At 49.6% G+C, this 27,622-nt stretch overlaps 1 protein-coding gene across 6 annotated transcripts in view; it reads left to right on the forward strand.

The window, feature by feature from the left end:
- Positions 1 to 3,412: 3,412 nt before the first annotated feature.
- The window catches only part of CD276 (CD276 molecule), a 54,720-nt gene continuing 30,510 nt past the window's right edge, over positions 3,413 to 27,622 (forward strand). For 2 of the 6 annotated variants that reach the window (XM_079768192.1, XM_079768195.1), the window contains exon 1: positions 3,623 to 3,843. Coding sequence is in view for 2 of the 6 variants with exons in the window: in XM_079768193.1 (XP_079624319.1) it covers positions 17,523 to 17,681 (159 nt within the window). In the remaining 4 variants the exon portion in view is untranslated. Of the gene's footprint in view, positions 3,545 to 3,622; positions 3,844 to 16,054; positions 17,682 to 27,622 lie in introns of those variants that run through there. The other 4 variants (XM_079768194.1, XM_079768191.1, XM_079768193.1 and 1 more) reach the window with 4 other exon arrangements.

Here is a 27,622-nt window from a genome sequence, read left to right on the forward strand (position 1 = left end):
GGCCTAAACGGGCAGTCGGACATCCCTCTCACAATCCAGGACTGCTGACTCCCAACTGCTCGCCTGCCTGCCTTCCTGATTGCCCCTAACCGCTTCTGCCTGCCAGCCTGATCACCCCCTAACCACTCCGCTGCCAGCCTGGTTGATGCTTAAGTGCTCCCCTGCCAGCCTGTTTGTCCCCAACTTCCCTCCTCTGCCAGCCTGGTCACCCCTAACTGCCCTCTCCTGCAGGGTTGATCACCTTCAACTGCCCTCCCTTGCAAGCCTGGTCCCTCTCAACTGCCCTCCCTTGCAGGCCCGGTCCCTCACAACTGCCCTCCCTTGCAGGCCGGGTGCCTCCCAACTGCCCTCTCCTGCTGGCCATCTTGTAGTGGCCATCTTGTATCCACATGGGGCAGGATCTTTGACCACATGGGGGCAGCTATATTGTGTGTTGCAGTGATGATCAATCTGTATATTACTCTTTTATTAGATAGGATAGAGGCCTGGTGCACAGGTGGGGGCCAGCTGGTTTGCCCTGAAGGGTGTCACAGATAAGGGTGGGGGTTCCCTTGGGGTGTGGGACGGCCTGAGCGAGGGGCCTGTGGTGGTTTGCAGGCCGGCCATGCCCCCTGGCAACCCAAGGGGAGGCCCTGGTATCTGGAATTTATTTCCCTTCTACAATTGAAACTTTGTAGCCTGTGGCGGCAGCCATTTCTGGGGCGGCAGCCATTTCTGTGGCAGTTAATTCACCTTCTACAATAGAAACTTTGTAGCCTTAAGCGGGTGAGCCCGGCCAGGGTGTGCGGAAAGCTTTGCTTCCCCTGTTGCCGCCGGCAACCCTGGCCTGCTCTCTCAAGCTCCATTCTGCCGCCATTTGTTTGAATTTGTTTACCTTCTATAATTGAAACTTTGTAGCTTGAGTGGAGGCTTAGGCCCTCAACGGCAATGGAAAGCTTGGCTTGCTCTGTTACCTGGGAAACCTTGCTCTCTGTGGCTGTAGCCATCTTGGATTGGGGTTAATTTGCATACTTGCCCTGATTGGCTGGTGGGCGTGGCTTGGCTGATGGGCATGGCTTATGTAGCGGAGTGATGGTTAATTTGCATATTACCATTTTATTAGCGAGGATACCATATTTTGTTATCCACTCATCCACTGATGGACACTTGGGTTGTTTCCACCTTTTGGCTATTGTGAATAATGCTGATATGGACATGGGTATACAATGTATCTTTGAGACCCTGTTTTCAATTCTTTTGGGTATATACTACCAAGAAGTAGGGTTATTGCATCCCATGGTGATGTTATTTTTAATTTTTTGAGAAACTACCTCCTGTTTTCCATATTAGGGTAAGCGTGCTCCTTTAATGAGCTTTCCACAAAGCCCCAACTAGTGAGCTTCATTCCCATCTCACGGGCTACAATGAGTCACTTGACCACCTCTGGCTGCAAGGAAGTCTGAGAAAGGATGCATTTTCAACTGGGCATAGAAGAAATATTTTTTGAACTGAGGGGATTCCTGTGTGTATGATGGTCACTCAGTTTGTGTCCCGGGCCAGGTATCTGGGTCTCACATGCTGTCTGTCGCCTGCCCCAAGTGTTTGTCCTTTCTGGGGGGTCAGTGCCCTCTCAAGCCACTGCGTCACACTCATTTCCTTCCCTCTTGACCTGTTCTCTTGAACACTATTATCATAACTGTCTTTTGACTTTTATCAGAAGTCTCCCCTCTCCCCCACTATCAACTGCCCTGTGTTGTTTCTTCACTGTCCATTACAGCTGAGGCGTGCCTTCCCAGTCAGACTAGTCCTCTGGGACAGAACCTGTGTTACCACAGCGAGGCACAAAGCACAGAACTGACTTTTGAACAAGGGAAGGAAAGGTAATTCCTCTCGGGTTCTGCTGCAGGGCTCGTGGCTCTCAGCCTAGGACACCTCTCTCTGGATGCTTCTCCCCAGGGTGTGGGGCGTGTGGGGGTTTGGGGGCTGAGACTTTCAAGGCCAGGCCCAGGCTGCACAGGGCCTGGCAGGGCAGAGGGAGCAGTGTGGATTGGTGGGGAGGCTGATGACCTCCAGATGGCCTGGCCTTAATGCCCCACTCCCTGCTCCCATCCCTAGGAGCAACCCAACATACAGAGAGCCACCATCAAACTTACACTCAGGAATGCATGTGCACATAGACTGAAACACAGAGTTGCTCAGGTGTTCACAAATACACATGCCCATGCACCACAACCACACACACACACACACACACACACACACACACACACACCCCACAGAGTTAAGTTTGAATTCAGCACTAAATTCAAGGGGGGAAATCTTGGTTCCTCAAATCCTGGATATCCTCAAGCAAGTTAGTTAATCTCTCTGTGTCTTAATTTCCTTATTCATAAAGATAATAAATGCTATGATAAAAATAACATTTACCTTACTGAGTTGTTGTGAAGATGAAAAGAGATAAAATGGTACAGAGCTTTAAAACAGTGGCTGATAGGCAGAGATGCACGTGTTCATGCATATTTCTTAAGTCCTTCTGGGATACATCTACCGCCACTTGGTGGTAGGCCTGGCAAAAGCACAGTGAGAGACTCAGTTTTTGCATCTGTGAAACGGGGACAATGTTACCCGATGGACTGTTGTGACCCCGGCCCAGCGAGTCCTGTTGCACTGTAGCTGTCACCGTTTGTAAGACTGAAGGACCGGCCGCAGAATGGATGCGGGAGGGATGGGCCAGGCGGAGTCCGGACTCCATCTGCTCCCGGGCTGGAGCTGGGTCTTTTAAGGACAGAGCCCAGGCCACGGAGTCCGAGCTGCTTCCCTCGGTCGGAGCCAGCCGGGCCTGGCCAGTCCTGGCCTGCGGCGGGGCAGGGTGGCCAGGGCCGTGGGTGGAAGGGAAAGGGAAAACCAGCTCCGTGGAAATGGCCTGCGGTCGGCCGGCGCCCACGACGCGGTATTTATGGAGCAGGCCCGACTCCGCGCAGGCGCGTTAACCCTTCCCAGCCAGCCTGGGCCGGACGGCTCCCGGGGCTCCCGCTCAGCTGCCCGCTGTTGGAGCTGTAGAAAGGGGGTTCGGTGACAAGCACCTGTCCCCCTCACCGGAAATGAACTCCGCAGTCTGGATTGTGGGAACAGGGGGGGCGGGGGAGAGATCAGCCCTGCGCCCCCTTCCCGGGGCGACCGTCTCCCCACGTGGTCGGATGGGGTTTGGGGGCGGGTCCCAACCCGCGCCCTGCCCGGCGGGCGGGCTCAGGCCTCGGCTCCAACCCCCCCCCCCCCCCGCGGGGCCCATCCGGTCTCGGGGCGCTCCCGCCGCCTTCCGGGCCCACGCTTCCTCCCGCCCGTCCCGCCCGCCCCTCGGGCTCGCGGGCCGCCCCCGACTCCCGTTCGGCCCGGCCTCCGGGCGGCCGCTCCGCAGCTCCAGCCGCTGAGCCGGGACCGGGCGGGGCGCGGCGGGGGAGTGCCTGCGTGGCGCGGGCCGGCGGCCTTTGTCTGCGCCTGTGCCTGCCGCGGGGCCGCCGCCTCTGGGGCTCCCGTCCTCCCGCCCGCCCGGCCGGGCCCCCGCACGGTGAGCACCGGACCGGCGTCATCGCCGGCCCCGGCCCCGGGGCCTCTGGGCGGCTCGATCCCCACCCGGCCCGCCCGGGCCCCCCTCCCTCTGGCCCGGGGGCCGCGGCCCTGAGCGACCTGCCCCCCCCCCCCCCCCCCCGCCGCCGGAGGAGGAGGAGGGCGGGAGGGCGGCCCCGACGGCGGAGGTCCGGGGTGGGTGCCTGGGGCGGAGCAGAGGTGTCGCCGTGCTGGTGGCTCGGACGCCTAACCAGCCCGCTGGAGCCGGGGGTCGGCGGCCTCTGCGCCCTGCGGACCAGAGTGAGGAGGGGAGCTGCCCGGGGGGAAGGGGGCGCCGGGGCCCGCCCTGTGTGAGCTGGCAGGATGGAGGCATGGGTGCCGGCGGCCGCGGGCCTGCGGGGACAGATCCCGAGGACCGGCGGGGACAGCCGGCCTGGGTGAAGGGGGAATGGGTATTGGAGGAGGGAAGAGACGGGACACCAAAGCACAGGAAAGCACGGGGTGAGGGGTGGTTTGGGCTTGGGGGTCTCAGGGAGGTGGTGGGTGAGGTTGGGTGGCGGGAAGGGAAGGCAGGACCAGGGGGAAACTAGAGGGGAGGGGATTGAATTCCAGGTCCCAAGACCCTCACTTGCTGGTCAGCCAGGGAATGGACAGGTTTGGGGGCTAAGGTAGCGAACTGCAAGAAAAGGGGATTCATTTCAAAGGGCAGCCTGCCCTAAGAAGAAATGTGTGGTGGGTGACGGGTCTGTCATTGAGAGAACATGTCAAGCAAACAGTAAAGCAAAAAAATTGAGGGGGGGGGAGGGGTGATTGACCTAATTGAGAAAAATTACCTTAAAATGGGATGTGGGTAATTGTAAATGAGTCTGATTTTGTCAGTTATTTAAGGCCCTGGGTCCTTTCCTTACGGGCATCTTGAGCGGTGAGCTTAATGAAGCGCCTGTCTTTAAGAGAGTTCTTTATTTAGTTCAGCTCCTGGCTAATCCCTTCTGGCCTCCCAGAAATTCCTAGGAAATCTGATGCTGTGCCGCCCTCCTTATAGTTTGGGTGCTTTTGGAGGCTGAGGGAAATTGAAGTCTAAACTTGAAATTGAAGTTTAAACATGTGGGCGGGTCAGTCTGATCTCAGCGGCAGGGAAAGGTGAGGGGCTGTGGGGCTGGAGTCTGAGTGGACTGTTTTGGGTGAGTACATTTCCCTGACATCTCAAGTTTCCGAGCTCAAGCACTACCACTTCTGTTAACTGTTGAGCATGGAAATCTTTCTCCCTACATTACGTACAGCACAATCTGACATCAGGACGCTCATTTTTCTTCATGACTTCAGGTCAGCACTGTGAGCATCAGTGTTTGCACTCAGGGGTCATAAGACAAGGGGACTCTTGGAGTAATCTTTTCATTTAGTGGGCTTCAGCGATGCTTTTATTGGTCCCATGACTGATCTCTGGAGTGCTTTTCTCTCTTCAATGACCGCATTGGTAGTTTCTCCTGCCTGCCTGCTCTGAGCTTTCCAATGTACTTCAGACGCCTGCATTCCAAGAAATCAGACACCCAGCTTGTTAGAGGTGAGCAGCCTGTCAATGCCATGAGAAGGGTGCCACAACTGAGGACCGCTTTCCTCCTGCCCCTGGTCCTCTTCACCTCATGGAGCAGGTGGCTGGATGTCTGGGATGCTCAGATGCCTGGCATCTGGGTGCTTGAATGTTTGTGGGAAGGACAGTTAGAGAAGTGTTGTCTGTTTTGAGGAGGCTGTGTCCGTATTACTGGTGAAGTTGACTTCTGAGTCTTCCTGTGGGAATTCTCACATCCTTAAACTGTGGTCTTCTCCAGAGTCACATATCTTCATTTGTTGGAGCAGGATTTGGGTTTTGCAATTACCTGGACATTACTGTTTGGGGTCAGAGACACAATGAGATCATAGAGCCATGAGTTGGGACTCAACAGCACCTAGAGAGACTCCTAGAAAGTGTTGTGGCACAGGCATCTGGCCTGCTGCTGGCCTGTTGCTGACATGGTTTGGGCTGGGTGAAGAAAATGACTTAGGTCCAAACAGCCTCCAAGTTTATGACTACATAGGGCCTGAGCCTGTGACCCTGAGTCATGGGGTCAAATAAAAGAGAAAAAAGGCAGGCAGGATGATGTTATTGCCCATGTGCTTGTCCTCTGAGTGGGTGGCAACTTCTCGTTGCTGTACCTCTCCCACACCCTGCCCGGACAGGAGTGACAGGGAGGTCCACCAGCAAAAGAGGGAAGGAACAGCTTGGCTCAAATGGAACAAAAACATCTGGAAGAGGCTGTTATGCAACCCTCCATCCCCTGCCATCCCCAGTCCGCCTCACCTGCAATATGAAGTTCCAGATAAGGACATTGGATTTTCAGGTTGGAGGTGGAGCTGTGCTGTATGCTCAGTAAACATCATTTCATTTAATCATCATAACAGTCCTGTGAGGTAGGGTGTCATTAGCACAACCACACCTCCAGGGGACACTTCTATACCCTCTGGCTCTGACCAGTACTCTGCCTCCTCCACACCCCTGTGCCTTTTGGCCTTCCTGAGGCCTAGAGGGAATATGTCGGAGGGAAATCTGCGGGGAGTGGGGACGAGAAGCATTTTTTGTTGGGAGCCTTGGAGCAGGGAAAGATACATCCTCAGGGAGGCAGGGCTCCTAGGTCACCCTCAAATCAGCATAGACTCTGAGGAACTGGAACTCCTCAGGGGAGACACTGAAATGTGTGCTTGGGGGAGAGGTCCTATATTGGGGGACATGGCAGCAGTAGGGGCTGGAGCCTATGATGTGTGGTGCTTGACCTAGCTTCTGGAAGGAGGAAGGGGGAGAGGACTGCTAGGGGTGAGCCAGACAGGGATGGAGCTGAATTGTGCATTTTCTGCTTTGGAGCTGGGGTGCTGGTGGGGGTTCTAGGTGGAAAGGGGGTCATAGGAGGAGTAATGGCCCCAGGGACCTGGATGTATAGCTCAACAGAGAGGACTATTGGCTGGGGAATGTAGAGTGGGAGGGAAAGAGGAGGCTCAGTGCAGAGGGCCCAGGAGGCCTAGTCCCCATGATAACAATAATAGTAATAATTGTTACCACTGTTTGGGTGCTAGGTACTTTCCTAAGTCTTTTCTGTATATCGTCTTATTTTATTCTCATAACTAGAGGCCCGGTGCACGAATTTGTGCACTGGTGGGGTCCCTCGGCCTGGCCAGCGATTGGGGCCAATCGAGGGGGGAGAGGCTGGCTGGGGGGAGGGACCGTGGGAGGTTGGCTGGCCAGCCCCCTCTTCCTTCCAATCGGGGCCAATGGGGGGGGGGGGAGGTGGCCAGCTGGGGGAAGGGACCGCGGGAGGTTGGCCGGCCATGGGAGGTTGGCTGTGGGAGCACACTGACCTCCAGGGGGAAGCTCCTGTGTTGAGCATCTGCCCCTTGGTGGTCAGTGCACATCATAGCAACCGGTCGGCTGGTTGTTTGGTCTTTCAGTCATTTGGTCGCTTTGGCTTTTATATATATAGACTAGAGGCCCGGTGCACAACATTCATGCATGGGGGGGTGGTGTCCCTCAGCCCCGCCTGCACCCTCTGCAATTTGGGACCCCTATATCTTTTTCTTATCTAGCTAACCTCTTCACATTTAAAAAAATTAACTGAAATATCACCTACTCTAGGAAATCCTCTTTGAACAAATGTCTTTACAATCTGTATTAAGTATTTTCATAGTATATCATTCTTTTTCTTTAACAGCTACTTAGAGTGGATGCAATGTGGTTTTCAGTCTTGCATCTGAATTTTTTCTACTTGCTCTTGTAATAGCAAAGCTTATCCAACTTACATTTCCCCTTCAAGGGCTTGTATTTGGTTCAGTTTCTAGTTGGTTCCCTGCTTTTTTTTTAAGCAATAAATTTGGGTTGTGATAGTAAGTCTCACTTGTAACCAAGCCTGTACGTCTCCTTATCTGAATATTTCTATAATACCTATCACTTTAGCATACCAGAGATTGTGTTCATTTATAGAAAATAACAATAAATGTCATCTGATCATTTGATCTTCTAGTAATATTTTATAGCAAGATGTATTATTCTAGTAATTTAACTATTACAAAACTGAGGTGTACAGAAATAAATTACGTCGAACAATAAAGAATGACTCAAATATCAAAGCATAGTTCACTTAGGGCCTCCCTTGTCCTGTGCCTCAGATATCATAGCACAGTACACAGTTCACACGGAACTCAGCTTCCTTTAAAATAGGAAGGGATGCCATACTCATGAAGCAGCTACTTCCACACATACTTTTTTTAAATTTAATTCATAGCACATACTCTTTGTACTAATTATTGGAAAATCATCCTAGCAATTGCCTCTGTTCCTCTCTGTATTGTTGTCTTACATTCTGATGTTATTACTGTGCTTTTATCATCCACTCGCTCTAATAAGATTGTGAATTTTTTAAGGGCAGAGATCATGACTTGAGCTTGTGTTTCTCTGTCCTGGTGCCTAGATAAATACTCAAATGCCATCCAGTCCTAATGACTGTGATGAGAGAGGCCCACCGTTGCTGGAGACCTCTGGTTTTTATTTAAGGGCCTCACTTGTTCTGCACCTTTACAGAGGGGTGAGTAGGGGCTGAGGGAGTTTGAGGAAACCCAGACAGAATTCTCCTAAAAGATTTTACTAAGCTGGCGCCCGGGACGCTGGGCATTTGTCCAATTAAAACCCGGACACACGGCGATAACAAAGGCACTGGTCTCCTACTGCTCATGCGTGGGGCTCAAACCCCAGCCTGCAGGAACTCACCCCCGCAGTCAGGACCAGGCCGCTGGGTAGACCTGGGCTGGTGCTCCTAACTCTGGGGAGAGGGAGATTTCCCGTGGCTCCAGGCTAGAGGCCCCGGACTCTGCGCCACGCCGCCGAACAGGTCCCTAGTGCAGGTTGGTCAGCAGAGCAGCTTCTTCGCCTGGGATTGCGGGGCAGCTTGGCCAGGCTCGGCCTGGCCTGTTCTCCCCATGATCGTGGGGCAGCTCGGCCTGGGCTCTTCGCCCCGTGATTGCGGGGTGGCTCGGCCTGGCCTGGGCTCTTCACCCCGTGATTGCGGGGTGGCTCGGCCTGGCCTGGGCTCTTCGCCCCGTGATCGCGGGGCGGCTCGGCCTGGCCTGTTCTCCCCATGATTGCGGGGTGGCCCAGCCTGGCCTGTTCTCCCCATGATTGCGGGGTGGCCCAGCCTGGCCTGTTCTCCCCGTGATTGTGGGGTGGCCCGGCCTGGCCTGTTCTCCCCATGATTGCGGGGTGGCTCGGCCTGGGCTCTTTGCCCCGTGATTGCGGGGTGGCTCGGCCTGGCCTATTCTCCCCATGATCGCGGGGCGGCCCGGCCTGGCCTGTTCTCCCCATGATTGCGGGGTGGCTCGGCCTGGGCTCTTTGCCCCGTGATTGCGGGGTGGCCCAGCCTGGCCTGTTCTCCCCGTGATTGTGGGGTGGCCCGGCCTGGCCTGTTCTCCCCATGATTGCGGGGTGGCTCGGCCTGGGCTCTTTGCCCCGTGATTGCGGGGCGGCTCGGCCTGGCCTGTTCTCCCCGTGATCGCAGGGCTGCTCAACCTGGGCTCACTGCTTTCCACCAGCTGCAGCTCGCCAGTCTCCTATGGGCTGGAGGAGCCGACCCCACAGCATATGGCAGCTGCTGTGAAGGTCTCCACGGCAACCCAGCACTGACTTCTGGTTTGTCAGCCTTTGGTCGTGATCGGTTGTTACAAGTTACAACCCTGGGCTTTTATTATTAGGACTAGAGGCCAGGTGCATGAAATTCGTGCATGGGAGTGCAGGGGTGGGGTGTCCCTCAGCCCTGTCTTGGCCAGCATCCCTCACCCCGCCCTCTAGCCAGAGGTTCCTCCCCTTCTTCTGCACAGCCTCTGGGAAGATGCTTGTCCTGGGGCCTCCTCAGGGCCCTGGCCCACGACGCCCTGCAGTTCGGGTACTCAGGGGCTTGGGCTTTCAGGTCTGGCTTCCTCACCTGGCATGGTGAGCATCAGCTGCCATGGGAGCCTTGCCTTAGGAGTCACCCCCTTGGACCATACTACTTGTGAGTGTGTGTGGGGGGGTGGCCTCGGTGGCAGTGATTTGATGTCTGTAGCATGCCCGCTGACACCCACCACTGCGGCGCAACACTGGTCCCATCTGGACTGCTGGCAGGGGGCTTCCAGTCTGTGACTGGGGCTGATGGGCTGCGACTGGGGGCTGCAGGTGGAGGACCCCGGCACCCATAGGGCTGTCAGCATCAGGAACTGGAAGGATCCATTTTTCTGGTTCCTCCCCTGCCGCGCGGATCCTGAGCTCTGGGCCCCACAGGCCCGTTCATTCCCGCCGCACGGCCGGCTGGGGCGGGGACGTGGGCTCGCTGCCCCAGAGGCCCCTTCTGTGCCCCAGCACAGCCATGGCGCAGACGCTGAGCTCGCGCCGCCGCTGGCGATGCGAGCTCAGCCTCCCGCAGGCCCCATTCGGTCCCGCTCAGCGGCGCGGCGGCCGATCGATCGCGTTGGCGGGGGACGGGGACTCGCGAGTCCCCGCCCCCCGCTCCTCCCGCCGGCCCAATTGGCCACCCCAGCCAACCCGAGTCCCGCCCCCCCACGCCTCCTGCCAGCCCAATCTTGGGGTAGCGGAGGGATGGTTAATTTGCATATTACCCTTTTATTATGTAGGATAGCTGTGGAGTAAGGATTGTTACCCTGTTTTAGAGATGTGGAATTGGTTCTCAAAGAGGTTAAGGCATTTATACCTGGTTAGTGTCTAGCAAGTCTTCTGAGTCAGAATTTAAACTCAGGCCTGCCTGTGTCTGAGCCCAAGCTGTACCCTGAGGCAGACAAGGCAGCCTGTTAAGTCCATTTAACAGATGAGGAATCAAGTCCTGGTGACACTTGAGAGCTCTTAGTCACTTCTAATGGTGACTGATGACTCAGCCTAGGCCCTTGGGCAGCCTGCCCTCCTTCTGTGGGCTTAGATTCTTACCTGTGCAATGGGCATGGAGATGGACACTGAACCAGGTGAATTCCAAGAGGCCTTCAAGCTCTGAGGACTAAAGGAGCCAGCTACACTCCTGAGGGGGAATCCCTGGAGAGCAAGAGGGCTGATACTTAGGTGAACAGGGATCAGCAGAGTTGTTCTACTAGAATGAGCTTCTTTGAGGATAGAAACTTAAAGAATTTAGAAGTAGGGAGGCATTTAGATAGAACACATCTGGAGAAAATGGGTTCTTCCTGAGTGAAGTCTGGAAAGTCTTCTGGAAGGGATGGGATTTCCAGACACATGAAGGCAGGCACCTAGCAGGACTCAACAGAGGTTGAATGGAGGCATGTGTGCTGCAGCCTGCCAGGAGCCCTGTTCTAATTTGATCTTGCAATCCCTCATCTCTTTCCTTTCTCTCTCCCTTCCCCTTGTTCCCATCCCTTCTTCTGGGTAGACCTCTTCTGAGTTCAGTGTAGCTTTACCTCAGGGTTCTGTACCTCCAATGATGTGTGTATGTGTGTGCATGGCCTCGGCACACACTTGAAGTTCTGAGATAGTGTCACACTGCCTTTTCAAGTGATGTTGAGCCCTAGAAGATGCAAACTCATGTTGGGGTGGCCCCCTAGCCAAGCGATTTTCAACCTTTTTCATCTCATACACACATGAAAGTAATTACTAAAATTCTGTGGCACACCAAAAAATATATTTTGGCCAATCTGACAAAAAAATTGCTATAATTTTTATTCATTCACACTGGTTAACTATTGTTGTGTTGGTTGTTGTCATTTTTTATTTGACAATCTAAGGGAAAAGAGGTCAGTGCCTCTGACTAAATAGTGAGGTATTACATGTTTAAAAAATTCTTGTAGTTTACTGGTTGAAAATCACGATCCTAGACAGAAGAGGAGTGAAAGGCAGACCAGCTGCTGCAGTAAAAGTCTCACCATGCTCTCGGACCCACAGAGATGGGCTGGGTTCTCTCTGGTTTTGCCTCCTCCCATTCCGATTCCCTGATTTCAGTGTGGAGAGGATGCTGGGTGGGGATGGTGTGGCTTGGAAAGACCAAGGCTCTTCTCTGTCCTAGTCTCCTCTCTTCTCTGTTCTTCCTAAAGCCAGGAGGGAAGTAGGTGGAGGATGCCAAGAAAACCTTGCTGCCACTCTGCTGGACTGGTCCTGATGACACACTGCTGCCCTGACTCACACAGAAATCACTTTGAGAGGAAGAATTGATTTCTTCTCTTGGGTGGGATCATGGGGCTTGGAGCAGTTCTAAACTGACTCAGATTATCAGAAAAAGGGAAGGTCAACATGGAGCTGTTTCCAGGGAACTCCGGAGACTGCCCCCTCCCCAAGCCTCTTCCCATTCATAGAGCACCTGTACTAACTAGGTATGTTTAGATAATTCTGCTCAATTCAGTCCTACAATCATCCTAAAATGGTAGAGTTTATAATCCCTATTTTACAAATGAGCAAACTGAGGTTTAGAGAGTATGAGTTCCCAAAGCCACATGACTAGGAAGTGACGAGTCTGGATTTGAACCTCTACCTCTGACTCCAAAGTCATCTTCTGAAATACCAGAGCTCACTTCTTCCATGAAGACCCTTGTGGCTAGGCCAGCCCATCATGTTGTCACAGCATAGACCCACTTTTGAGGGTTGAGGAGATGAAGATCCAGAGACACAATGGGTTCACTCAAACCTAGCAGTGAGTAATGGAGCCTTGTCTAAAATCCATATAACTCTTCAATGTTGCTCTTTTCTTTGGTTAAGTGTAAAATAATTACATTCTCATTGTCAAAGTTACAGAAGTGTATCAACTAGAAAATAGTTGTAGACTCCCACACCCCAGGTTGGGTTTCCTATCAGGGTTCTAGACCCTTTTCCCATATACAACCATCCATCCATCCATCCATCCATCCATCCATCCATCCATCCATCCATCCCTCTGTCCACCTAAACATTCATTCATTCATTCACTGAACAATGCACTGACCTCTTATTATTCCCAAGCTTTTGCTAGAATTAAGAATACAATAGTAAGTAAAGCAGATGCGTTTCCTGCTCAGACAACTTCCAGTATGATAAGAAGAAAACAAACTGGGCAATGAATGACAGGGACTACCTTAGAGTGGCGGACCTCTGATCCAACTTTTTTTCTGCCAAGGTGAATCTCAGGATAGAGAGAGCTGAAAGGGAACTGAGGTCCACTGTGGGGGGGTGGCCAGTCTGGGGGGATGAGGCCCAGGCAGGTAGTGCCATGGAGGAGCTGGGATCTTATTCCAAGTAAGAGGAACAGTCCTGGGATAAAAATACTGAAATATTAAAAGTGATGATATGATGCAATTTGGGTTTTCATAGCAGTTCTTCTGGCTGCTGTGTAGAGTATAGATTTTAGATTGGAGTATAGAACTGGGTGGAGGGCAAGGGATAAAGTGGGGAGACTGGTGAACAGACTTCTGTGGTTATGCAGGCAAGAGTTGATGGTGATTTGGCAGACTGGAGAGAGAAGCAGAGGTGGAAGAGATAGAGTAAAGATATATCAGGCCAGCAAACCTTTTCTGCAAAGGGGCAGAAAGTAAATATTTGAGGCCAATTGCTATTATTTGTTCTGCTGTTGTAGTGTACAAGCAGCCACAGACAATGTGCAAATGAATGAAGTGTGGCTGTGTGCCAATGAAACTTTATTTATAGACACTGAAATTTGAATTTCATATAATTTCCTTGTATCACAAAATAATCTTTTTCTTTTGATTTCCCCCAGCCATTTAAAAAGGGAAAACCTTTCTTAACTGGTGAGCTGAATAAAAACAGGTGGTGGGTTAGATTTGGTACTCAAGCTGCTGTAGTTTGCAGACCCCTAATATATATACACTGAGTGGCCAGATTATTATGATCTCTGAACGCATAATAATCTGGCCACTCAGTGTATATCCTATATAATAAAAGGCTAATATGCAAATTGTCCCCTCGATCAGGAATTCAACCAGCAGGCAGGCCGGCCAACTGCCCATGTCCCCTCCCCCTGGCCAGGCTGGCCGGACCCCACCCATGCATGAATTCAGGCACCGGGCCTCTAATATATATATGCTGAGTGGCTAGATTATTATGCGTTCAGAGATCATAATAATCTGGCCACTCAGTGTATATACTAGAGGCCTGGTGCACGAAAATCGTGCACGGGGGGGAGGGGGGGTCCCCTCAGCCCAGCCTGCACCCTCTCCAATCCGGGACTCCTCCAGGATTGGGCCTAAACCGGCAGTCGGACATCCCTCTCACAATCTGGGACTACTGCTCACCTGCCTGCCTGCCTGATCACCCCTAACTGGCCCCCACCCACCGATCTGGTTGCCCCTAACTGCCCCTCTCCCCCACCCCCCGCCAGCCTGGTCACCCCTTACTGCCCCCCTTGCCAGTCTGGTCACCCCCAACTGCCCCCACTGCCAGACTGTTCACCCCTCACTGCTCCCCCCCCCACTGCCAGCCTGGTCGCCCCCCTGTGGGCCTGGTCACCCCACATAGCCTGCTGTTCGGTTGTTTGGTTGCCCCTCACTGCCCCCCAGCCTGGCGGCCTGGCCACCCCTAACTGTCCCCCACTGCGGGCCTGGTCGCCCCACGCAGCCTGTTTGGTTGTCTGTTTGGTTGCAATGGTCGCTTAGGCTTTTATTATATATATATTGGGATGCTTGTTCTTTGTGATGGACTGTAGAGGTGAGAGAAACTCAGGTTTCTGGCTTGAGCAGAGGGTGGGAGAGTAGTGCCTTTACCAAGCGTAAAGGGCTGGGGAGGAACAGGTTTGGGGAAGAAATCAAGAGTTTGAAGAGGGCCATGTGAAGAGGGAGATGCCTGTACAGACATTAGGAAGCAGTTTAAGTTTGGAACTCAGATGAAAGGTGCAGACAGAAGAAGTAAATTCAGGAGTTGCCAGTATATAAATGATATTTAAAGCCATTGGAGTGGATAAAATCCTCTAGGCCCGTGGTCGGCAAACTGCGGCTCGCGAGCCACATGCGGCTCTTTGGCCCCTTGAGTGTGGCTCTTCCACAAAATACCACGGCCTGGGCGAGTCTATTTTGAAGAAATGGAGTTAGAAGAAGTTTAAGTTTAAAAAATTTGGCTTTCAAAAGAAATTTCAATCGTTGTACTGTTGATATTTGGCTCTGTTGACTAATGAGTTTGCCGAACACTGGTCTAGGCAGAAAATAATAGAGAATTGAAGAGAGAGCCTAGAAGATGCAAGGAAGTGCTGGAGAAGGAAGGGCCTGCAATGATAGATACTAGGTGTCTAGGTCTGAGACCATAAGACATTTTGTTAATACAGAAATGAGATCATATTATATTTGTACTAGAGGCCCAGTGCACAAAATTTGTGCACAGGGTGTGTGTGTGTGTGTGTGTGTGTGTGTGTGTCCCTCAGCCCAGCCTGCACCCTCTCCAATCTGGGACCCCTTGAGGGATGTCCGACTGCCCGTCAAACATCCCTAAAACATCGACTAAATGGGCAGTCGGACATCCCTCTCACAATCCAGGACTGCTGGCTCCCAACCGCTCGCCTGCCTGCCTGCCTGATTGCCCCTAACCACTTTTGCCTGCCAGCCTGATCACCCCCTAACCACTCCCCTGTCAGCCTGATTGATGCCTAACTGCTCCCCTACCGGCCCGATTGCCCCTAACTGCCCTCCCCTGCCGGCCTGGTCACCCCTAACTGCCCTCCCCTGTCAGCCTGGTCACCCCTAACTGCTCTCCCCTGCAGGCCTGGTCCCCCCCAACTGCCCTCCCCTGCAGGCCTGATCGTCCCCAACTGCCCTCCTCTGCTGGCCTGGTCTCCCCCAACTGCCCTCCTCTGCCAGCCCAGTCGCCCCTAACTGCCCTCTCCTGCTGGCCTGATCACCCACAACTGCCCTCTCCTGCAGGCTATCTTGTGGCAGCCATCTTGTGTCCACATGGGGGTGGCCATATGTGTGTTGGAGTGATGGTCAATTTGCATATCACTCTTTTATTAGATAGGATGGTTGTTCACTCAACAATACTAGTATGTCATGGACTTATTTCCATATTAGTATGCCTTCTTTTGAAAAGCTGTATGCTATTCCATTATCTAGATTGGCCATAGTTAATGTATCAGTTCCCCATTGCTTCCTACTTTTGCTGCTACTTGGATATCTTTGTGCAGTGATGCTAAACTAGTTTCTAAAACTATGGCCCGTGGGCCAAATCTTTTGTTGCTTTTTTTTGTATAGCCACAGCTAAGAATGGTTTTTCCATTTCTCATGGTTGGAAAAAATCATGTGATTCATGAAAATTATATTTAATTCAGATATGAATTTTTCCCCTGAGAATTGTCAGTCCACTCCCTTTCTATGCCCCTGATTCTATTATATTCACCAGTTTTTCTGTTCATCAGATTTTTTTATTCACTTAATTTTTAAATTCCCTTGTTGATAGATATGTATTTGTTGTTCATAATTTTTATCTTTACCTTTTTCTTCTTTTTCCTCTTCTTAAAGAATACCTTTCAGCATTTCATATAATACTGGTTTGGTGGTGATGAACTCCTTTAGCTTTTTCTTATCTGTGAAGCTCTTTATCTGCCCTTCAGTTCTGAATGATAGCTTTGCTGGGTAGAGTAATCTTGGTTGTAGGTTCTTGCTATTCATCACTTTGAATATTTCTTGCCACTCCTATCTGGCCTGCATAGTTTCTGTTGAGAAATCAGCTGACAATCGTATGGGTGCTCCCTTGTAGGTAACTAACTGTTTTTCTCTTGCTGCTTTTAATATTCTCTCTTTGTCTTTTGCTCTTGGAATTATAATTATGATGTGTCTTGGTGTGGTCCTCTTTGGATTCCTCTTGTTTGGGGTTCTGTGCGCTTCCTGGACTTGTAAGTCTATTTCTTTCAGCAGGTGGGGGAAGTTTTCTGTCATTATTTTTTCAAATAGGTTTTCAGTATCTTGCTCTCTCTTTTCTTCTAGCACCCCCATAATTCTGATATTGGTACACTTGAAGTTGTCCCAGAGGCTCCTTACACTATCTTCATATTTTTGGATTCTTTTTTCTTTTTGCCTTTCAGATTGAGTGTTTTTTCTTCTTTGTAATTCAAATCTTAGGCTTGATTCTTGTGATCCTCTAGTCTGCTATTAGAACTCTGTATAATATTTTTTATTTCAGTCAGTGTATGCTTAATTTCTAGTTGGTTTTTTTTCATATCCTCGAGGGTCTTGCTAAATTTATCGGCCTTTTCTAGAAAATTCTTGAAAAACCTTATAATCGTGGTTTTGAACTCTATATTCAGTCATGTGCTTTCCTCCATTTCTTTCATTTGTGATCTGTTTCTTTGTCTCCGCATTTTGGCTGCTTCCCTGAGTTGATAGAGTGGCTTTGTGTGGTAGGTGTCCTATAGGGCCCAGTGGCTCAGCCTCCCCAGTTACCTGAGGTGGACACTCTTGGTGCACCCCTTTATGGGCTGTGTGCACAGTCTTGTTGTAGTTAAGTCTTGATTGTTGTTGGTATCACTGGGAGGAATTGACCTCCAGGCCAATTGGCTGTGAGGATCAGCTGTGTCTACGATGGGAGGACTTCTGTGCTGGAGACACCCTTATGAGACAAGACCTGCAAAAGCCTCTGTGCTCAGCTTGGATGGGGCGGAGTCTCAGGGCGGAGCAGACAGCATTGGTTTCCCATCAGCCCTGCCCTAAGAGGCCCCTGTGTCTCAGTGTCCCATGGTAATTGCTACAAGCACCTCTGAGAGAAAGCCGCCCCCGAGTTTCGCCCGCTGCCAGACAGTCCAGTTTCTCCCCAAATGAGTCTGGGTCCCCAGAGTCTCGCCCGGAACTTGGGTTAAGTGCAGTCGGGAGCTTTTGTCTCCCTCCTGCTTGTGAAAGCCAGCTGCGTACTCAGTTGCCCGCCCTCTCCGTGTGTGTGCCTCGGTACCTCTGCCTTCTGCAGTTGCTCTGAGTCTCAGTGTGCTTTTCTCTTTCCTGACAGTCCAGTTTCACCCCGTATGAGTCTGGGTCCCCAGAGTCTTGCCCGGAACTGGAGTTCAGCGCAGTCGGGATATTTTGTCTCCCTCCCGCTTGAGAAAGCCAGCTGCGCACTCAGTTGCCACTCCTCTCTGCGCGCGCACACACACGTCTCAGTACCTCTGCCTCCTGCAGCTCCTGTGAGTGTCAGTGTGCTTTTCTCTTTTTTTCTAGTTATAGAATTTCCACTCAGCCAGCCTTCCTGTGGTTCTGGATGATGTCCGTTTTGTCTTTTCGTTGCAGTTTTGAAGTTGTTGTGCAAGGCCGCAGTTTAGGTGTTTACCTATGCTGCCATCTTGGTTTCTCCCACAAATTAGTTTCTTAAGTAAAAGATAAAAAATAAAAATGTGCAGTAGTGAATGTCATTCACTTTTTCTACTGTTCTGTTTGGCATGCCTGTTTTCTATCAGGTAGTCAGTACAGTATTGAAGTTCCCTGCATTCCACTGCTCCTCTGTGTTGTAAGCCACAATCCTGTTTTCAAGCACGTGGTATTTCTTAGTTTCTCAGCCTGCCTTTAGATGTATTTACACAAGAGTCAATTTATGATTCCACCCCTGGGTGGCAGTGTTTCTGTATTGACATCTGTGGCTATAAGTCCTCTCTAGCCAGTATTTAATTTTTGTTTTCCTTGCCGCACTTAATACTGGGTTGGGGGAATGGACTGCCCCAGAGCTGGTTTCTGATCGTTTCTCCCTACTCTGATCCCCAGGCTCCACAAAAACAACTTTCCCCTGCAGTCTCTGAGAGTGTTTTTTATTTGGGAGATCCTATGTACTGGGAATAGTAATCAAAAGCAAGGATTTAAAAAGCCAGAGTAATCACGTGGCAACTTTTCCCCTCAGCACTGCGCACATCTCTACGCATGTCTTTTTCCCTTGGCACAGCACAGCCGGTGTACTGGTAGAACTTCCGGTTCCCTTTCTGTGCCCAGCCCAGCTACGGGTTGATTTCTAGAGTTCCCTTCTGCCAGCAACCCTTTGGACCCTTTCCACATTCACGGGCTACGCTTACCCCAACGGCTGTAGATTTTGTGGGGCGCAGACTTCCTTTGAAACTCTAGATTCCGCTATGCGCTTTTCTCCCTCCAGCCTGGATTGCAGACCTCACCTTTTTCTAGGTGATATTTAACCTTTCCGTGAGAAGGTGCAGACCTCATCTGCGTATGCGTATTCATGCTGCTTGAGACCGGTGTTCGTGGGTTCGCAGCTGGTCCCTGGGTGTTGTGGTAGTATGGTCCCAGAAGGTATCTGAGTTCTTCCCAGTTGAAGGTAAGGTTAGGCTTCTGATCACAGCCACTCTCCCCTTCAAGATGGTGCAGTCTCTCTTAACATTTTTCTTTATAAACATTCTACAACTTCCACAAACCATTCTATGCCTTGTGCCTTCTATTACACCAAAATCATAATTTATTTCCAATTAGTTAGAATTCTTAACCCTTAGAAGCCCTAATTTTAGGTGACACATAAGTAATTAACATTCCTCAGATTAGCAATACATTCACATTTTAAAGAGTTACTTCAAATAAAACACAAGAATTCTTCATCAACAGATTCAAATCCATCCTCTAGTAGGGCTTTTTCCGGGCAGAGAATCCTCTGGGCGGGTCTGGATCCTAGGAAGGTCCAGAGGGGAAGGTTAATGGTCTTAGCAAGTGGAATGTGGTCTAAGTGAAAGGGAATGTCCATTGTGAAGTGGCTTAAAGGTCAGTTCCCAGGGGAGGGAGTATTGATTCAATTAGTTGATCAGACCTAACTTTCCAGCCTTTTTGTCTTATGGAATAGGGATGAAGTCATATCTTCCGTAGTTACTTCTTGCTGAGGGAGGACATCGAGATCATAGGGGATGGACTTTTATTTTAGTCAGCTAGAACACTGTATAGATTCCTCCTGGTTGGAGCGAGGGGTTCTAGCATAATTTCCCTGAGAGACTGGTTGGTGAAGGCTTGAAAGCAGTCCTGTTGAGTGACTTGGGAGGTAAAAGCTGGTCCTGAGGCTGCCACAGCATCACTTGTCTGGTTTTGCTGCTTTTCTGGGCCTGGAGCTGAAAGACAACTGAAGCCTAGATGTTATCTTTAGGGAGGAAAAGACCAGGGACCTACTAGTAAGTTGCCTGACTAGTGCTATGAAAGAGGAGGATAGGTTACCCTGGGGGTGAGGTTCTTGTTTTCCCAGTTTTGCCCCTTGTTAGGCATCCAGAGCTTTCTTGTAGGTCCTGAGACAGGATTTCAAAATATGGTTGAGCAGTGGTTAAGCCCCCTATGCCAGTCCCAATACCTGCTGTGATTCAGAGTGTTATGAGGAGAGGGATTATCTGGACTGCCCTTTTGTGCCAGATATGATGGGTTACAGGGACTGGTAAAGACTGATTATTGGGGGCTACATCTACAGTGGGTGAGAGATAGATGAAAGTACAAGTTCCTGTCCAGTGGTTGGAGCAAATGTATGTGTTTTCCCCGCAGAGGAAGAAAAATCCCTTATCATGGAGATTAGCTAAAAGGTGTAGGGAGAAGAGATGGACTAAAGGGTATAAGGTTCCTTTCCCCAGTTCCACACTCCAAACCCAGAGGGTAGTCACCATGGTGCTATCGATAAGGGGTAACAGATGCATACTTGAGATCCTATTTCAGTGAAAGTGGGCGCGAATACTAGAATGGGCTGTTATCCAAGGGAAGAGAGAAAGGGAAGTAAAGGAGCAGTTGAAGCCTTGGGCCTGGATGGTTGGATAAGAAGTAAAATGGACCGGCTGTAGGAAATAACCATTGGCTTCTGGGGAGACCTGGTAGTCAACCCATTGGGACCAATGGCTGTTGGGTAGTTCTAGGTTGACTGTGGTGTTGCAAACTGATGATGACAGATGGCCTATTGATATATTGTCCTGTGACCTTGTAAAGCATAGAGGGTCTTAGGCAATTAGTGGGGTGTATAGAGTGATATGACCTGTGACCAGGATGGAGGAAGTAGCTGCCTTAGTAAAAAGATTGAATATAAGTACAGAAAAGAAGGGAGGCTTGATTTGCCTGGTCTCTTTTCCTTTTTATAAGCTAGAGTGATTTTTGCATGACCCCATCTCTTGATTGTTATAGGGATGGTGGTAGACACTGAAGAGGAGAGGGAAAGGCAGAGCCAGCAATTCCTGGCAAAGGCTGGATTGGTCTGGTTTAGGAGGGAATTGTAAGGTTAAGTTTTTGTTCTAGATGAGGGGAGGTGAGAAAGTTCCTTATGGGTTTAGGAGAGGAGGGTTGGGATAGGATGGGAAGGAGAGCTAATCCCCACTTCCAGGGTCCGGATCATCCCAAGGTGGGGAAAGGGTATGTTTGGGATCTAGAAAGAAGGAAACCTCATCCCATGGGTAATCGAAGTCCCCTTGTAGAAGGGAGTCCCATAGAAAGGTGAGAGTCCTGATGCAAAGGGAGAGGGGGCAGTAGCTAGGACCTGGAGGGTTTGCATTGGGAGAGAAGGTGGGCTTTCAGGGAGGTCAGGGTTATTGGGGTCAGTGCATAGGGGGTACGTGCAGGGTTGCTCACTCATTTGTCCTCTTCTTCTGGGATGTGGGTAAGGTGGAGTCTGGTGGGCCTGATCTGGTGGCTGTGATACTTAGGGGACTCAAGCTCATGTGATGGTGGTGTTCCTGGGACGGGTTTTAATCAGGAAAGGTGGAACCATGGGGTATGCCTGACAGTTTAGCTGCAGTTGGGGTAGTTAGGAGTATGTGATAAGGGCCTTGCCATGTAAATTGTTTGACAAATGGATTTCCTTTAGGAGGACCCAGTCCCCTGGCTATAGGGAAATGGGGCGGGGGGGGGGGGGTGTCTCCCGTAAAAAGTCAATCATCATGTTCTCTCAGTAATTGTCGGATGAGATTTAAAATGGGGACATAGTCTCCTAGAGGGATCTCTGTGGAAGGGAAGTTTCCTAATAAGAAGGGTCTTCCATACATGAGTTCAAAGGGACTAAGAAAGGAGGGTGCACGGGGGTTGCCCTGATCCACATAGGGCTAGAGGTAGGAGAGTAGTTTAAGGTTCTTTAGTTTCAAGAGTTAATTTAGTTAGGTGAGACTGAATTAAGGAATTGACCTTTTCTACCTTGCCTGAAGATTGAGGCTGGTAGGGGTACATAAGATCCACTGGATGTTCAGAGTGGAGGAGATATAACCTGTTGAGTCATTTGAGATGTGAAAGCAGGTCCATTTTCTGATTGTAATGAGGTGGCTGGACATAGTGGGAAATGCTTCTACTCAGCCTGAGAAGGCATCTATGAGGGTTAAGAGATATTTGATTGAAGTCAATTTGCCAGTCTTGTCCAGGGATTTGGCCCCTAGACTGATGAGTGGGGAAAGAAGGAGGTCTAATCAAACCTTCCTTGGGGAGATACTGAGTAACAAGTAGAACAGGTTTTGGTGATATCCTACAGTAGGGAGGTTAGGCTAGGGTTAGGAGTTGTAAAAGTGGTCTGTATCCTATATGTATGGAATTGTGAGTAGCCCGTAAGATATCATGGGCCTGTCCCTGGGGAAGGATATATTTTCCCTGAAATTTTAATCTGGGATCTTCCTGAGTGGCCCCAGGAGTTAATAACTGAAGTTCCTCTGGAGTGTATTGGGTGTTAGATGGGGTAGAGCTAAGAGCTGGGGAGACAGAGGCTTCCTCTGAGCTGCTGCCTTGGCCTCCTGGTCTGCTTGGTTATCTCCCTGTGTTATGGGACCATTCCTGACTTGGTGTCCTTTGCAGTGTATGACTCTTAAGAAGGCTAGAAAAGGGGAGAGAAGGTCCTAAATGCCAAGCAGGAAGACCTGTCCCGCCTTTCAGTGATAGTGTCAAGGACTGTGAATGAGCTGTGGAAATAAAGAAAGTCTAGGCTCTGATCTAGGAACATAAGCAACAGGAGAGAGCCTGGGTGGGCTTGCTTTAGCTTACTAGGAGAGAAGGGGTCCCTTCGGACATCAGGTCCCTTCGGAGATCAGGTCCTGACTTCCTGGACAAACTTTTCTATAATTTTCACAAACCTTTCTACTGATTCACAAATAACCAGCATTAGCCAAAAAGTAAACAACCAGCATTTCTCAGATTGACATTTATGAACACACTTTAAACACACTCTTACTTCTAAGAAAATATACCTTCAACAAAGTACAAGAGACCATCTGTAATAAAAGCTAAGAGCAGGCAAATTTAAAACTTGTCTAGCAATCAATGTTTCAGTATTTCATGTTATTTTAAAATATTTAGATGTTTATCATTTAACCCAGCAATGGTCCAAAGCCTTTAAGTGACCAAAGACTTTGGAGGATTATGTACAGGCCTCCGAGGCTGGAGAAAAGGCGGGGGAGGAGGGAGCAGGCCCACAGCCTGTTCCCAGGCCTCCAGCCCCTTGGATGTAAAGCTGCCACATTTTCCTTTAGCGATTACACGCTAAGGTTTTGGTGATAATGAGTTCAACTTCTGATAGTAGCAGGACGGGTAAGTAAGCATTTTCAGTTTTGCAGTAAAGAAACTGTTTTTTGGGAAGGTGGAGGTGAGAAGGTGCTGAGATGAGAGCAGTTTTCAGAGCATTAAAGGGGTGAGAATGCTGGCCTTGGGATCTAAAGGCTCAGTGAGGGATCCCTTTGCCCTGTCATAGAGGAGCTTTGCGAGAAGACTAAAGTTGGGAACCCAGGGGTGAAAGTACCCAGCGAGCCCGAGAAAGGAAAGTATTTCTTGTTTAGAGGAGGGGAAAGTCATGGAGGAGATAACGTGTTAACATTTTAAGGTAATGGCTGGACTTTGTGGGGTGAGAGTGAAACTGAGGTAGGTGACTGTGGTTTGGGATAACTGGGCATTATGAGGGGATGCGTGGTAGCCCTTGTTGGGCACTGAGGTAGAATGAGAAAAGAGTGGATAAAGGGGGTGTCTAGTAAGATGCAGTGCAGGGGTGAGGTGGCTAATGGCTGTGAGACTAGTCCCTCAACCCCCATAATGGAGACTGAGGAGGGGACAAGGGTCCCAGCAAATTTGGGAGGACAGAATAAATGGCCACAGAGTCAATTAAAAAGGAGATCGGCTTACCTGCCACCACAATCATTACCTGAGCCTCTGTCCTGGTGATGTAAGTCTGTGGGGCCATGTCAGGGCCTGGGCAGCTTCAGTCTTCAGTGGCCAGTCCCAGGAGGTCTGGGAACTCCAAAACAGATCCAGAGGGTGGCCTTGCTGGACTGGCTGAGGTCTGACCTGGAGAAGACAGACTACAGTCTGATTTCCAGTGGCCTTCCCTTCCACACTTTGGGTTTGAGCAGGACTTGGCCCAGTGTCCTTCTTTGTTGCATTTGAAGCGTGGGCCTGGAGGAGGCTTAGCCCCTGACTTAACCTTGGTTGAAAGACAGGTACTTCATTTGGGGTTCATGAGAGCGGTGGCTAGGAGCTGGGAGGCCTCATTCTGGGCCTCAGCCTTGACCTGATCTCACCTTTGTTTTTGGATTTGGTTCTCCTCGTCTCTATTATTAAAGACCTTAAAGGCCAGGTTAATGGGTTTTTTTTGAGGGGTTTGTGGACCTATGTTTATTTTTTGAAGTTTGTGGTGTCTGTTGGGGTTGATTGGGAATATAAAATGGATGTTCAGAAGAAGGTTCCCGCCCTGACCGGTGTGGCTCAGTGGATAGAGCATCGGCCTGTGGACTGAAGGGTCCCAGGTTCGATTCCAGTCAAGGGCATGTACCTTGGTTGCGGGCACATCCCCAGTAGGGGGTGTGCAGGAGGCAGCTGATCGATGTTTCTCTCTCATCGATGTTTCTAACTCTCCCTCTCCCTTCCTCTCTGTAAAAAATCAAACATATATATATATATATATATATATATATATATATATATATGAAGAAGGTTCCCTCTGGGGAGGTGAGGTCTAAGGTGGTAAGTTTCTGTAAGGCCTCCATGAGGCAAGAGGAAGAGAGTTGGGTTTTCATCAGGGCCCTGAGTGATTTTATTAAGTTTGTCATAGTTGACTGCATTACAGGCAGTCTTTTTGAGTTCGGCAATATGGCTATGGAGCTGGTGCCTGGAGAATTAACCTGACAGTCCTACCTTGGGTTAGTTTGAGGGACCGTGCCAGTGCCAACCAGAGTCCTGTCTATGGAGGGCATCAGCATGGTCCTGAGTTGCTAGCCAAACGCACTCCTTCTCCTCTGGGGTGAGAGAGAAGGACAGGATGACATAGATGTCGTGCCAGGTCAGGTATTCAAATTCCTTAGTAAATGTGGTGGGATCAGTGGAAAAAGACCTGAGATGCCTCGCAATCTGTGTGAGGTCAGACAAAGAAAATGGGACATGGACTCGGACTATCCCCTCAGTTCCTGCTCCCTCCCTTGGGTAGAATGGGCTCGGGAATAGAAGAAGCTGTTGAGGAAGGCGGCCTTTGGGTGGCCCTAGAGCGAGTGTTAGGTGGGATAAGGCTGTTTTGGAGCTCACGTTCTCAGTATTTGGGCTCTCAGGGCCCGGGGAGAAGATGGTTGCTGGTTAGGAGGGTCTGGGTTATGGGAATCCACTGCAGATCAGGGAGGGGACACATAAGTGGGTGAAGGTTGGTGGTCTGCTGGGTCAAAAGTAGATTCAGAAACCGAAGTGTTAGGGGTATGATGTTTTGTGTGAAGGAGAAGAATCTGATGGGTAGAGCAGGACTGACAGAGAGAGAGAGAGAGTTGAGACTGTAGGGTAAAAAGGCCTGGAAGGTAGGGAATTTATGACCATTTCCCTTGTGACAGAAATTACCTAAATTACATAATGTGTTAAAATCAAAAGTGCCATTTTCAGGCCATTGAGACTTACCATCTAGTTTACATTGTGGCCAAACAGTGTTACAAAAGAAAATGCAGGGCTTGGGCGTGATCTCCCCTGTGAGTGTGCAGAGGGAGTGCGGCGTGACCACGAGAGAGGAAGGGTGAGTGACAGACCACAGATCCAAAGGCGACCATTTAGGGGAGGCGTCCCCACTGCTGAACAAATCACCACGAGAAACGAGGGGTGACCCTCCAGTCTAGGCATCCCCAATCCAGAAGGACCTAAAGCTGAATGGCTGAGGAGTCTTCTGGCCTAGTGCTAGGACTTTTGAGAAGTCAGTGAGAGTGAGTGGTCAAAACTCGAGACAAAGGAAATTGTGGGAGGTTACTCACCTAGAGAAGATTGGCTGGTGTGGGATGGAGGGTCAGCAATGGAAAAGGAGAGATTCCCAATCTAGCGTCCTCCTTGGCTGGTTTGGGAGGGCCCATGAGGGAGGGAGGCCTAATCGAGGCCAACAATTGAGTCACCCAAATAGGATTTGGAGGTAAACCCAGGATGAGCAGCTGATGCCTACTGCTCTCTGAGTAGCAAACATGGGGTGACCGAAGCCAGTATGATGGCTCCCCTTCCCCATGCAACCCTCCCAGGCTTCAGCACCAAATTTTAGGGTCACCAAAGGAGGAATGCACAAGGCCAAAGTGGTAAGGGATTATAAATTTATTAGGTCATCTGGATACCAGATGGGCTGAGCTCCCAAATGGTGCCAGAATCCAAAGACAGGGAGTTAGAGATTTTTAAAGGACTGTAGGAAGGCTTTTTCTGGGTAGAGAATTCTCTGGGCAGGTCTGGATCCTAGGAAGGTCCAGAGGGAAGGATAATGGTTTTAGCAAGTGGAATGTGGTCTTAGCAAAATGGAATGTGGTCTAAGTGAAAGGGAATGTCCATTGTGAAGTGGCCTCAAGGTCAGTTCCCCGGGGAGGGAGTATTGATTCAATTATTAGATCAGACCCAACACTGTTATTTCAAAATACCTAGATATTTAATAATTTTTTACTATTCAACCTAGAAAACTCCGAAAATTTTAAGTTACCAAAGACTTTGGAAAACTATGTTTAGGCATATAACTATCACTGAAAAAGCTTTATCATATACCCTTCATTTTAGTTATATTTATTTTGTCTTAACAACTTTGAAATTTTAAAGCCAATTATCATTACCCAAGACATTTTCTTGGCAAATTTGTAACAAGGATAACTCACCAGCCTTCAGTGGCTTTAGTGTGAAAGTACTATTTTATTTTATTTTTCTTTATAAACTGGGAGTGGCCCAATTTCCACAGCCTGCTGGAGGGCACTTCTGCAAATCTGGTCCTCCTAGGAAAAAGACTTGAGGGGGGTGTGGTTTAGAAGGTTTTATTTACCATACTAGTGGCCCGGTGCACAAAATTCATGCATGGGGGGTGGGGCGGTGTCCCTCAGCCCAGCCTGCACCCTCTCCAATCTGGTACCCCTTGGGGGATGTCTGACTATATGGACTATTTGGAATTTGTGTTCCACATGGTCCATGTACCATATTTGATTTTACAATTTGAAAAAGTTGAGGACACTGGTCTTCACCCGGAATTTCTGTCTTAACTATACGGTCAGTGTCATCTTCTGTTCATAATTTGGATTCACTATCTAATATCAATAATATGTGAGCATGAGGCAGTCCGTATTTCTGAAATTCAGTGACTTGAATTTTAGCTATTACTTTGCCAAATAAAATGGAATTTACATATATCATTTAAAAGAGCATTCAGCTTAATATTAAAAACTCTGGCTACCAAGTCAGGTCTTTGCTAGTATTGTAAATTGTTTGTAATATCTGCCCATTTGAGGTTGCATGTCATGGTTATGAATAAATCGGGCTTGCCAACTTTGTTACAATTGCCAGAGCATCCTGATATCACTGCTGCATATTTCTGGGACTACCCTCCAAAGATGATGGAAGTATTATCATTTTACAATCGGCACATTGTCATTTTGAGATCTAGATGTGAGATAATCCATCAAACCACTAATATTTTTCAACTCTCACCTTAGATTGGTTTGCTTTAATGAAATTTATCTCATTGACCTCCATTTTTTAATATGAATCCACAATAAACTGTTGAGTTAATTTTCCTGCATTTAAAATAGGATTGACGGTGTCCTGCACAGAGAGATGAAATCCATAATACTGCATTTGTGTGACTCGTGTCCTTACATTTTGTCTAGTATCATTATCGATTACACTGTCGTCTCTGAGTCTTAATGCAATATCTGTTCCCCAGCCTTTTTCACCATGTGGAAAAAGA

This window comes from Cnephaeus nilssonii (assembly GCF_951640355.1).
Source record: "Cnephaeus nilssonii genome assembly, chromosome: 4".
Taxonomy (NCBI): domain Eukaryota; kingdom Metazoa; phylum Chordata; class Mammalia; order Chiroptera; family Vespertilionidae; genus Cnephaeus; species Cnephaeus nilssonii.